Here is a 12698-nt window from a genome sequence, read left to right as displayed (position 1 = left end):
ACACACTTGTCAAACGAAGGCTGACTGTAGTTCGGGTTGTTTTGGCATTATAGAAATATTAAAGCTAGAAAGGATTGTGCTGGAGAGGCTCTGTCTGCCCCTCCAGATCACCTCCATCCTTCCTCCCCTCGTCCTGTGCCCTAGGAGTCTGACCTGTGGGGAATTCATCAGTGGGTCCCTGGCCCTCTGGCTTCCAGTCAGTCAGGTTCAGTCAATGAAAGGCACGAGCACAGGATGTCAAGCAGGGGCTGGAGCTGCATCCCTCCGTGGCAACCCAGAAGTCTTTCCAAGTTCCAATGTCGTCTTCATCCCCTGCCCCATTACCACCTGCCTAGGGAGTGGAAACGGCTTCCTGGCTCTCACAAGTCACAGACACCGCACCATTTTTTAACCCTGCCCACACCTGTGTAAATAAGCCCTCACCTGTTGTCTGAAGGGACTTGGACACAAAACCCATCTCTTGCAACCTCCAGATGTGGAATCATAAATTCCTGAAGAAAAGGGTCAACTTCCAATCTGTGGCTTTAGAGTCGCATCGTGATTTTACTACTCCCAGCATACACAGACTGATATTTTTTAAAATTTTCCTATGGGCCAGACAGAATTATGCCAGGATTAAGGTCAAGCCTGAGGTGCCAACTGAAACAAGTGTACAAGGAACCAAGTGACACATGCTTGGCATTTCAAATTCCGAGAAGCCACAGCCAGTGGAATGAAGTTCAAACTATGCTGTGAGACTGACATCCATCTATTTCAGTTCTTTCCCCAAGTCATACCCCTAAATAAGACAAAGTGCCATTTCCAAGTGACCTCAAGTTTCCCACCTGTTTTGTTCACAAACTTCCATCTGCCTGGAATACCTCCCCAATGCTTGTTTCTGTTAAGTCCAATCCCTTTCCACGCTACAAGGCCTATGCAAATGAATTCTCCTTCATAAATGAACAAGCTTTCTCCCATTATTTCAATCAGAAAATAGCTTCTTTTCCTCTAGATACTTGGAGCATTTTGTTTGTACTCACCCATATCATAGACTCCTGATTTGTGTTAGAATTATTTGTGTTCCGGTATTTTTCTCACTCCCAAGCTTTGAAGAGTCCTGAAGTCAAGACAACGTCTTACATCTTTTTGTTTACCCTGATGGACTATTACAGTGCTTCAAAAATTGAAATTCCTAACTAAATGTTTGTTGACTGACTAAATAAATGAATGAGTGAATTAGCAACCAAAGTTATTTTTTCTTGGGACAGTGATATAATTTCTTCTGAGTCTCAGAAGACCAAACCATATTTCACATATTTATCTAGAAATAGCAAATTCGTAAAAGCAAATGGCACTATATTTGAGGAGAAATATTTTCAGATTGTTTCCATATGTGTTTCTATATATATCAGCTTATGCAATATTTTAAATCAAATTTAACACCATGTGGCCATGTATCTCCTAGAAACTCATAACGATGATTTAGTTCAGAGCTTAAAACAATAACAAGAAAGTTCTTAAAGGAGATGTGTTCATTTATCCTCAGTCCTGCTTATTCTCTAGAAGTTTCCTTTCCAGGCTTGGCTCAGATGTCACCTTCTATCTGTGACCTTCTCTGACATCCCCAGGCAGAACGGCTCCCTCTCCCGAGTTTTTCTTGCCCTCTATATAGATTTTTGTTGTGGCTTTTATCCCACTGCTCTGTGGTTAATTATGTGTCAAGCTCCCAGTGAGACCATCAGCTCCTTAAGAGAAGGGACCCAGTCTTGTTCACTTTTGTCTTCCCAAACTTAACATTGTACCTGGCACAGAGTAAGTACTCAATAAATGCAGTCTGAAAGGAATTGATCTAATGCCAATTGTGCACTCTGGCTCCAAAAACCTAATCCATGCTTCCTTTGGTTTAAAAACCTGAGACATTTATCAGTTGGGTATGATGGAGGAAAACACATACACGTCCAAAACTGCTCTTAGGAAGTGGCATCCAGATTTCTTAGCTATAGCCATCTACTCAACAGGACCCCAGTTCAGGTCTCAGGGGTGACCTCCACATTAACCCTTTTTGCTTGCAGGTGCAGGATAGCACCTCAGCACCAATTCAGGAACATGTCTTCATATAGCTAAAACAGGGAACTTGAGATAGAGCCGTGTTTCAAGTCAGGGAGGAGAGAAAACTACAGTGCACTGAGCATTTACTCTGCGCTCAGCCCTTTGCCTACCTAATCCCTTTCAGCACTCACACTATCCACAGGGTCGGCACAGTTTGATTAGCCCATGCTGCAGTAGCACACCTCCGGGGCTCAGTGGAACTATTCTTCTTAGACACACTACAACTGGAGGTGGCTTCGTTGGAGTGATTTTTCAGGATGGGGATGAGGGTCAGGTGTATCTCTCAGATTACCTCAAGCCACACGGCTGCCAATCCGCTGTCTTCCAGACACGCAGATCTTTCCATTCCCTGCGGCCACCAAACTCCTTCTCAGCTCGGGTATTTGCACATGCTTCTGCTGCTGCCTACTCTGACCTCCTCTCCCACTCTCTTTCCATGGCTACTTCCTATTTGCTCTTTAGGCCAGTAGTTCTCAAAGTGTAGTCTCCAAATAGCAGCCTCAGTGTCACCTGGAACTTGGAAACACAAATATTTGGGGTCCACCTCAGACGCTGGGAGTGAGCCCTTGAAACCTGTGTTTTCACAAACCTCCAGGTGATTGTGATGTACATTAAAATGTGAGAAGCACCATTCTAGGCTTTATGTGTACCTCCACAGAGGGGCTTCCTAGCCCCCACCTCTCGAAGCTGAACTATGCCATTATGCTGTCTCATCTTATCAATAAAACACAGGTCTGACTGTGTTGGTGCTATGGGAAACCCTTTGTTTACAAAAGCAAGCAAAAAAAAACCAAACACAACCACCAAGGTAAATGTAGTGAAAACTTACTGACACCCATGTCTAAATATCCTGGAAGATTTCAAGTGACAGGAGCTGGCACTGTGCCAACTCTCAGGGTGTGGCTGTCCTTGTGTTTCTGGGATTTTTTGAATCTCCAGACTGTCGGTTTTACTAACTTGGAAGGCCCGAGGCCTCTCTTATCAGACCTCTGCATCAGAATCCTGAACAACAAATGTCTTCTGAACTAAGTACAAGGAAGTCAAGATTTCTCTGGAGTTAGAGGCTGAAAAACATGATTGCAAACCTGGTGAAAAGAGGCCCTACTGAAATCATGGCAGGTCTGCAGGGACCAGGTGGAGCTTCCATTTCAGAGTGGGAGGAGGGACCCACGTTAGAAAGGCTGTGTCTGGACCTGAAGCCATGGGGAGTAATGGAGGGAGGCTGTTGATGGAGCTGAGGCCACTAGTCTGCCAGCAAAGGAAGGAGCTGCGGTAAAGCCCACTCTGTCACTTGCTGAACACACACATCATTCTCTTCCCCATCACAGGCACATCCCTAAAGGCTGCTTCTGCAGAAGGGATATGACTTGCCTTCACCCCAGCATCCCTGACTTGCCATTCCATCCAGATCCAGCTCTGTTCCTGAATCTGCCCTGCCTCAGAGGGGCAGGAGGAGTAGGGTCCCACCAGGGCACAAGTGGCAGAGCGGCCCCTGCACAGGCAGTTCTGGGTCAGGGAGCTGGAACCACGCTCCTGGTGCCAGAGCCCAGTTTCATCCCCAGACGGCAGCCGGGGCTCTGTGCCAGGGCTGCCGTGCAGCCTCGCTGCTCCCTGGCCTCCCTCCAGCCCCGTGCCCGGAAGGAACAGCCTGACACAAGTGAAGAGCGGGCAACTGGATGCTTCCAGCCCTGACTTCTCGGGCTGCCACGCCCTGTCGGAGTGTTACTCCTTTGCTCTGTTCCACAGTTAATTTAGTAATTCGAGGGAAGAGGGGCAGGAGGAAGATAGATATAGACTCTTATATCATCCCTGTCTTCAAATTTAAAATACTGTTTTCCAGGCTCAGGCACAAAATTACTTGTCTTCACTTGGTTCCCAACAGAGGAAAAAATACAATGGAAAATTAGATCCTGTGTCACAGTGTCATGGGTATAAATAAAATGAAAGGCTAGCTTGACGTCAGCAGTGAGGATTCTCACATTCCACTTCACTTCCTCATCATCAAACATTTGGCTCATGTTACCCCCTTGTGTGGTGAAAGCCAACTAGTGTAAATGGGTGGGGGCTCTGTGCTGTGGGGACTGTGTTTCTCCCTCAAGACGCCCCGGGAGTCCTGGGCACACAGTCCCACAGGGTGGGCCTCACTCCCTGGGCTGGGTGTTTTCTGGGTTTGAGGTGACATTCCTAGCAAATGTCACAATCCATTCTACTCATCCCCTCGATTTCCCCAAGTCTCTATTTTTCCACTCAAATTTTCCTGCTCAGGAGCAGCCAGCTTGTCTCTTCCCCAGACTTCCTGAGCATACACTGAGGGGACATTTGTCTTCCTGGAGAGGAGAAAGGAGGATGCAGGAGGGAGGAGCCGCGTGCCCCCTTGCACAGGAAGGGGCAGGTGTGGAAAGACTCCACCGTGCCCTCAGCATCGACGTGCCCTGGAAAGTGCTGTGCACATTGGCCAGGGTGTGTTCATTCATATTCTATACACAATCTAAACTTGGAACTATTTAAACAAACCCTGTGGTAAATAATTTTGTAACGCAAACACTCCCCAACAGATTCTTTTTTTTTTTTGTAAATCTAGCTATTCCTCTATTGGGTTTTTCTCAAAGTGTTAAGCACCCCTGTGCCCCAAAGCCAAAAATAGACATGGTCTGGTGTACAACCCAATGCATCTTTATCATTAAGAGGCATCTGACTTCAAAGAATGCTGAGGAGTGTTGACAAGCAGGGCCACACTTATGAATACACCAATAACTGTTAATGCAATACAGGAATTAGAGCCTGCCATGACCTGGTTTAATGTCTTGGCGCTTAGAGCCATGTCACTGGATCTAGGAGAGTTGTGGAGTCTCTTCCCAATTCATATGCAGCCAGGCAAACTTTCAGATGTTAAATCTTTGTTTTGAAATCACTACATCCAACAAATATTTGTGAACCCTACTTTGTGCTAGGGACCAATGTGGTGCTGGGTATACAGGAATGGAGATGATCAACTTCTGTGGCCAACTCCAGTCCAGATAGGGAAGGATGTGATAGTAGTGTAGGGGAGACAGTGGTCTTTGGGGTCCAGTAGATAAGTTTAATACAGTTCTGTCTCTTCCTGGCTGTTTGACTTTGGGCTTGTTACTCAGCCTCTCTGTGTGACAAAGTTGCCTACCTGAGAGGTTTGCGAGCTTAGTGTGAGATAACCAACATGAGGTGCTTCGCAGGGTGCCCGGGCCCTGACAAGTCCTGGTAAGTGCTCAGCAGCGCAGGCTCTTTTCCTGCCCTCTTCTCCAGAGTTGCATCTGCTGCCTAGAAAAATATATAAAAATAGAAAAGAAAATGACTGTTGCATATACACACAAGGGTGTGTTCATTCTCTCATCCTACCCTACACACACTTGCACACGTGCACATGCTTTAGCCTGGCCTTAGATAGGCATGATTATTCCAGGCCAGAGATCACAATGTTATTTTTAGAACGAAATTTCTAACTCTGCTTCCACTCAAGGAGAAGTATATTGGGTTGAAAATGGATCGAAATGACATTTGGTCATTTTCCTCTGTGTGTGTACTCACTGGGGAGGGATTTAGTAATGCCTAGACCGCAGGCCCTTCTCATTTTGTATCTCATTATGGTACTGAAAATGACCCGGTGGCCTGAATTCTGGGAGACCTATTTTAGATGATGTGTTTGTATGGCCACAGAAGGTTGTTTTGTTGTTGTTGTTGTTTAATCTTTATCAAAAGAATCTCATGAAGAAATGTTGTTCTTCAAGAATTGTGCCAGGACTGGCCCAGGGCACAATTGTGAAGTGCAGAGAGTTTCCATCATTTCTTCTGCTTCTCCTCTCTCTAAGCACTGAGCATCCAAATGCCACAGTTGGCTTCCAGAACCTTCTATGATAATATCTTATCTATTCTGATATAATTCAAGCTCTTACTTTTTTTTTTTTTTTTTTTTTGAGACGGAGTCTTGCCCTGTTGCCCAGGCTGGAGTGCAGTGGCGTGATCTCGGCTCACTGCAAGCTCCACCTCCCAGGTTCGCGCCATTCTCCTGCCTCAGCCTCCTGAGTAGCTGGGATTACAGGCGCCCGCCACCACGCCCGGCTAATTTTTTGAATTGTTAGCAGAGATGGGGTTTCACCGTGTTAGCCAAGATGGTCTCGATCTCCTGACCTCATGATCCGCCCACCTCGGCCTCCCAAAGTGCTGGGATTACAGGCGTGAGCCACCGCGCCCGGCCTCTTACTTTTTTTTTGGAGGCAGTCTCACTCACGATCTCAGCTCACTGCAACCTCTGCCTCCTGGGTTTATGATTCTCCTGCCTCGGCCTCCCAAGTAGCTGGGATTACAGGCATGCACCACCACACCTGGCTAAGTTTTATATTTTTAGTAGAGATGGGGTTTTGCCATGTTGGCCAGGCTGGTCTTGAACTCCTGGCCTCAAGTGATCCAGCTGCCTTGGCCTCTCAAAGTGCTGGGATCACAGGCATGATCCACCACGCCTGGCTAAGTTCTTATCTTTCTTATACTTCAAAACTCGCCCTTCCTATAATCCTTCCAATATCTATCTGCAAGATGGATATGGTTTAGCCCATGAGTACAGTGGAATTTTTATGCCAGTAGGGAGAAGTTTTTTTGTTTTTTTGTTTTTGTTTGGTTGTTGTTGTTGCAGTTGTTGTTTAGAGAAGCCCTATTTTCTGTCTTAGACCTATTTTAGGGCACTTATCGTGCTGGGGAGAGAATGAAATAGGCAGGAGCCTTATAAATCCATAGAGGTTAGATGTTCCACCCACACACTCAGCACTTTCTTCTTTTCCTTTGGACCCAGTGCTATGCTCAAGCAGACCTGTACTGGTTCATGAGAGCTGAGTATGAAAATTTCAGGAATTTTTCAAGATGGTTGTTAGACACTGTCATTTTAAAAAATTAAATTATAGAGGCAAGTAATTAAATAAATTATATTGAAAACAAAAGTAATCAATACTTAAACACCATCACTGCCTAATTATTTTATTATACTTTCTCTTATCAGTGCACTTGAAGAGATTTGTCTCTGAGATTTGTATGGTGGGACTATTGTATATGGTGTGTGACTGCACATCTCTTTCCAACTCCATGTTCAGTGACATCACGCTGGTAGCTTGAACTCAGACATGGTGGGAGCATTTACACCAGAGAACTTGTCTAACACTGTAAATCAGGGCTTTATTTACTACCCTTTCTCCTACCAAGCCAGTTAAGCATGTATCAGTATACCACTATTTTGACCTGTTGTGGGCCCAGGAGCCTGGCTTGTAGTCAGTTACGAGTGCCAATATGGAACTTCATGAATGTGGAGAGAGAAATGCAGAACTTCCCCAAAGCTCTGCCTGTGTCTTCCCAGAGCCACTTTGCCTGGGTAATTTCTGACCCCCACAAGTCACTCCTGCTGCATCCCTTCCCCACCACAAAGATACAAGCTCCCCCTCCAACACACACATATACAAACACTTCGTAGACAACACCCTCTGTTCCAGGTGAATCCTGTTAACTCCAATGCAAGTCTGGGAAATCTGAGAGTCTTCCAGAGTCGGGGACGGGTTCTAAAGCAGGGCAAATGGGTTGTTTTGGATATGAAGCTAGTGTGCATACCTTCTCTTATCACCATTTGGTCCTATAAGGTGAGAGAAGAGTGGGTCTGTAGCTCTTGACAGACACATGCTGAACGAGTTAAGTAAAGGACTGAGCAAGTAGAAGTAAACCTCTAGCTTTGACCTCTGCTTTTGAAAACACTTGGCTTTTTTTTCTTCTGCAGAGTGACTGGGTCAAAAGGTATAATCCTTAAAAGAATTCTTCGTGTTTTATATTTTTATGAAACCTCATCACATTTATTATCGCATACAATTTTTAGAATAACACCAAGAGATAGGTACAATACACACATTACTATCCCCATGATGAATGAAAGGAGCCCCCAATTCAGAAGCTACCTAATCTACCACTGCCCACTTGGCTAGTTTGTAAAAGAGCTGGGATAGGTTCCACAGTGCCAACTGGTTTTTAAATATGCCATGCCTTACAAGGGCAGGAAGCATGCAATGCCAATTATTTTAACCTCAAGTCAACCAAGTCAACCCCTGTGCTATTCACTCCCTCTTCTTCCTCCAAGGACTCTCACATTAGCTTGGCACTTGATTCCATAGCATTGAGCTATTTAGAATTTCATCCTGGTCGTGTGCACCATTTATTTACCAGGAAGTAAGATTAGCGGTTGGCCTTCAATGTCCTTAACAGGGACAGCAGAGTACAAAGAAGAAGACAACAAGGCCATGGGGTCACAAGGCCACATTTAACTGATCAGTGGGGAAAGCTAGAAGTAGTAAAGAAACTCTGCTTGTAAGGAATATGGAGTTCTTAAACTGTGACTCTACATACCATCAACTCCTAAACATTTTTTATGAGACTTTACTTTGTTAATTTCCTACTAAAACACTGGATGACATGAAGCCTTACTAATTTGCTGGCCAATTGGGCAGAGACTATGAAAAGGGGAAGGAGAGTGGCCAGCTTTTGCAAAACAGCTGCCGACCCAGTCCTTGGGCCAGACCCAAAGAACTGGGGAAAAGAAACTCCTTATTATATCCCTGTAATGAGGGTTTTTGTTTTATAAGCTGTGATGGGAAAAATTTGTACCAAACTGTTCATAGTGGTTATTTGATGGGAAATGAAGATTTTTTTAAAGTCCTACTATCACCAAAGGATTTTCAGTAGATAATCACCTTTTTTCAGTCTTCATTATACTTTCAGAAGCACAATAATAACACCTTAAATTTATAAAGCATGTCAACCTTTGCAAAGTGTTCTTGTCTATTACTTCAACTGAGTCATGTGAACACCACATATAAGAATCCTACCCTTAAATAAATGAAAGCAAAATATTCTGAAAGACAAAAGAAATGTGGAGGGAGACATTACTCGGAGAGGGCAGGGATTACCATGCAAGCCATTTCTGCAACTCCCTCTCATCCTGTATTGCTGTGTTCCCCAAAGGTTCTCATAATTTTATTTCTGACCCTCATTTCTATCACAAAATTGAGTTCAGAAGGTACTGTTTGTTCTTTCTTTTGGTGTTATATGCCTGCCTCATGGGTAAAATCAATGGCAAATGGCTACTTCGAGAAATAAGACACAAATCATTTTAATGTCGCTTTCCCAAGAGTAAGATTAGTGCTCCCTTTTAACCTGTCTTCTATATTTGAAATGAAGTATATTTAGTATTTAAGTCTGGTTAAAGCAAATATGGGAACCAATTGTTTGTTCAAATAAGTCAATTACTACTAAGAACTATTGTGAATAGTTAATAATTCTTTGGGGACCACCTACAGACTTGTACCCTGGGAAAGGCAATTTCCCAATTTACAAATTGGATCTCTGTGATTTGCAAAAGTGGTTCATTTTCTCTCTGCCCATTGGTAAATCAGGGCCACTGATTATTAGATTGTAATGGGCTAGCTTGCCATTAGCTTTAATACCACTATTTCTGCATTCTCTCACTAAGTTAACATGATTTCAATATTAAAATGAAGAATACTCTCATGAACACAAACATAACATCAAGATTATTTGGTCAAAAATCAACTGGTTGTGTATGTGCAGGTCTATTTTGTTCCATTTACCTATATGTCTATTTTTTCCCTAGTACTACATTTATTTAATTACTATAGCTTTATTCTAAGTCTTGAAATCAGTATGAGTGTTCCAACTCTGTTCTTCTTTTTCAATTTCTTTTTTCTAGCAATTCTAGGTGCTTTTTACTTCAAAATAAATTTTAAAGTCAGCTTGTCAATTTCTATAAAATAGCCTGAAGGGGTTTCGATTGGGATTGGTCAAATCTACAGATGAACTTAGGGGAAATGGATATCTTATCAATATTAAATTCAATACATGGACATGATTTATTCTTCCATTGATGTATATATTTTAATTTCTCTCAGTAGCATTTTATACATTTTCAGTGTATAAGCCTTAGATATATTTTATTTAAATTTATCCCTAAGTAGCTTAGATTTTTAAAGATATAAATAATCATTTAAAATTTTTTATTTTCCAATTTTTTTGTTGCTGATACATAGAAAAACAATTGATTCTCGTACATTGGCCTTGTATCCTCCAACCTTGCTAAATTTACTTATTAGTTCCAGGAGAGTTTATTTATTTATTTTTAGGGACTGTACTACATACATGATTGTATTTTCCAAAGATAAAAATATCTTGAAACTTAAAAATAAAAAAAAAGAAAAAATTTTTAAACAAGATCAAAACATTTGAAAGGATACCTAACAAAAGAAGATCTAAAAATACCCAATAAGCACATAAAAAGATGTTTAACAACATTAGTCATCAGGGAAGACAAATTAAACTGACAAGAAAATACCAAAAAAAAGGTCCACTAGAATGACTAATATTAAACATACTATAGTACTAAATGTTGATAGAGCTTTGGAGCAACTGAAATGCTCATCAATGTTGGTGGGAGAACAAAATGATACCATTTGTTTTAAGAGTTCACCAGTGTCTTATAAAATTATATATATGCTTAGGTGTATATGTATACATACATATTCATGCATGACATAGCAATTCTGCTTCTAGATATTTACCCAAGAGAAATGAAAACATATGTCCACAAAAGGATTTGTACTCAGAAGTCCATATCAGCCTTACTCATGAGACCAAAACTGAAAAACCTCCTGTTCATCAATAGGGGAATCAATAATCAAATTGTGGGATAGTCATACAATGGAAAACTATACAAAAATAAAAAGGAACAAACTACTGATACAACAGCATGGATGAGCCTCAAAAATATGCTTTGTGGAAAAGCACGTATTATATTATTTCATTTATATGAAATCCAAGAATAGGAAAAAAGTAACCTAAAGTTGTGGAAATTAGATTCATATAAAATGGCACAAGAGAACTTTTGGAGGTGACAGAAATATTCTATATCTTGCTTATGGTCATGGTAATGTTGTTATACATTTATCAAAACTCACTCAATTATATACTTTAAATGGATGCATTTTATTGTATGTAAATTATATAAATTACGCTGCAATTACATTGAAAAAATTCATAATAAACATCCAAAGAAAATGACAAACTGAGATTTGCAACATATAAGGCAGATAAGTTTGTAATATGCAAAGAACTCTTAAAAAACAATAGGGCTAATATCCAGAATCTACAAAGAACTTAAACAAATTTACAAGAAAAAAACAACCCCATCAAAAAGTGGGCAAAGGTGAACAGACACTTCTCAAAAGAAGACATTTATGCAGTCAACAGACACATGAAAAAATGCTTTGTATCCTCCAACCTTGCTAAATTTACTTATTAGTTCCAGGGGAGTTTATTTATTTATTTTTAGGGAAATACAAATCAAAACCAAAACCACAATGAGATACCATCTCATACCAGTTAGAATGGCGATCACTAAAAAGTCAGGAAACAATAGGTGCTGGAGAGGATGTGGAGAAATAGGAACACTTTTCCACTGTTGGTGGGACTGTAAACTGGTTCAATCATTGTGGGAGATAGTGTGGCAATTCCTCAAGGATCTAGAATTAGAAACACCATTTGACCCAGCCATCCCATTACTGGGTATATACCCAAAGGATTATAAATCATGCTGCTATAAAGACATATGCACACGTATGTTTATTGTGGCACTATTCACAATAGCAAAGACTTGGAACCAACCCAAGTGTCCATCAATGATAGACTGGATTAAGAAAATGTGGCACATATACACCATGGAATACTATGCAGCCATAAAAAAGGATGAGCTCATGTCCTTTGTAGGGACATGGATGAAGCTGGAAACCATCATTCTCAGCAAAGTATCACAGGGACAAAAAATCAAACACTGCGTGTTCTCAGTCATAAGTGGGAATTGAACAATGAGAACACTTGGATACAGAAAGGGGAATATCACACACTGGGGCCTGTCATGGGGTGGGGGAGGGGGAAGGGATAGCATTAGGAGATACACCTAATGTAAATGACGAGTTAATGGGTACAGCACACCAACATGGCACATGTATACATATGTAACAAACCTGCACGTTGTGCACACGTACCCTAGAACTTAAAGTATAATAAAAAAATAAAATAAATAAATAAAAATGAAAAACAATAAAAGGCCAGGCATGGTGGCTCATGCGTGTAATCCTAGCACTTTGGGTGGCTGAGGTGGTAGGATCACTTGAGACTAGAAGTTTGAGACCAGCCTGGGCAACATAGGGAGACCCCAGTCTCTATTTAAAAATAAGAAAAATATGCAGGCATGGTGGCCCACTTCTGTAGTCCCAGCTACTTGGGAGGCTGAGGTGGGCGGATCCCTCGAGCCCAGGAGGTTGAGGCTGCAGTGAGCTATAATCACACCACTGCACTCAGCCTGGGCAACAGAGCGAGATACTGTCTCAAAGCTAAACTAAACTAAATCAAAAAGAAAAAGATGTACATACTAATAAATAATTGCAAAACACCGAAAGGAGTAATTCATAAAACAAGAAATATAAACAGACAATAAATATGAAAAAGACTCCAACTCTTTAGAAATCAAGGAAATACAAATTAGT

General features: G+C 41.7%; 1 protein-coding gene across 3 annotated transcripts in view; it reads right to left on the bottom strand.

The window, feature by feature from the left end:
• PDE8B (phosphodiesterase 8B) overlaps positions 1-12698 on the bottom strand; it is a 330903-nt gene that overhangs the window by 249664 nt on the left and 68541 nt on the right. For all 3 annotated transcript variants that reach the window (XM_031666255.1, XM_031666254.1, XM_031666256.1), the window contains one exon: positions 5246-5382. Coding sequence is in view for 1 of the 3 variants with exons in the window: in XM_031666254.1 (XP_031522114.1) it covers positions 5246-5382 (137 nt within the window). In the remaining 2 variants the exon portion in view is untranslated. The remainder of the gene's footprint in view (positions 1-5245; positions 5383-12698) is intronic.

This window comes from Papio anubis, chromosome 5 (assembly GCF_008728515.1).
Source record: "Papio anubis isolate 15944 chromosome 5, Panubis1.0, whole genome shotgun sequence".
In the NCBI taxonomy this organism is placed as follows: domain Eukaryota; kingdom Metazoa; phylum Chordata; class Mammalia; order Primates; family Cercopithecidae; genus Papio; species Papio anubis.
This window is presented reverse-complemented; position numbering and strand designations above follow the sequence as displayed.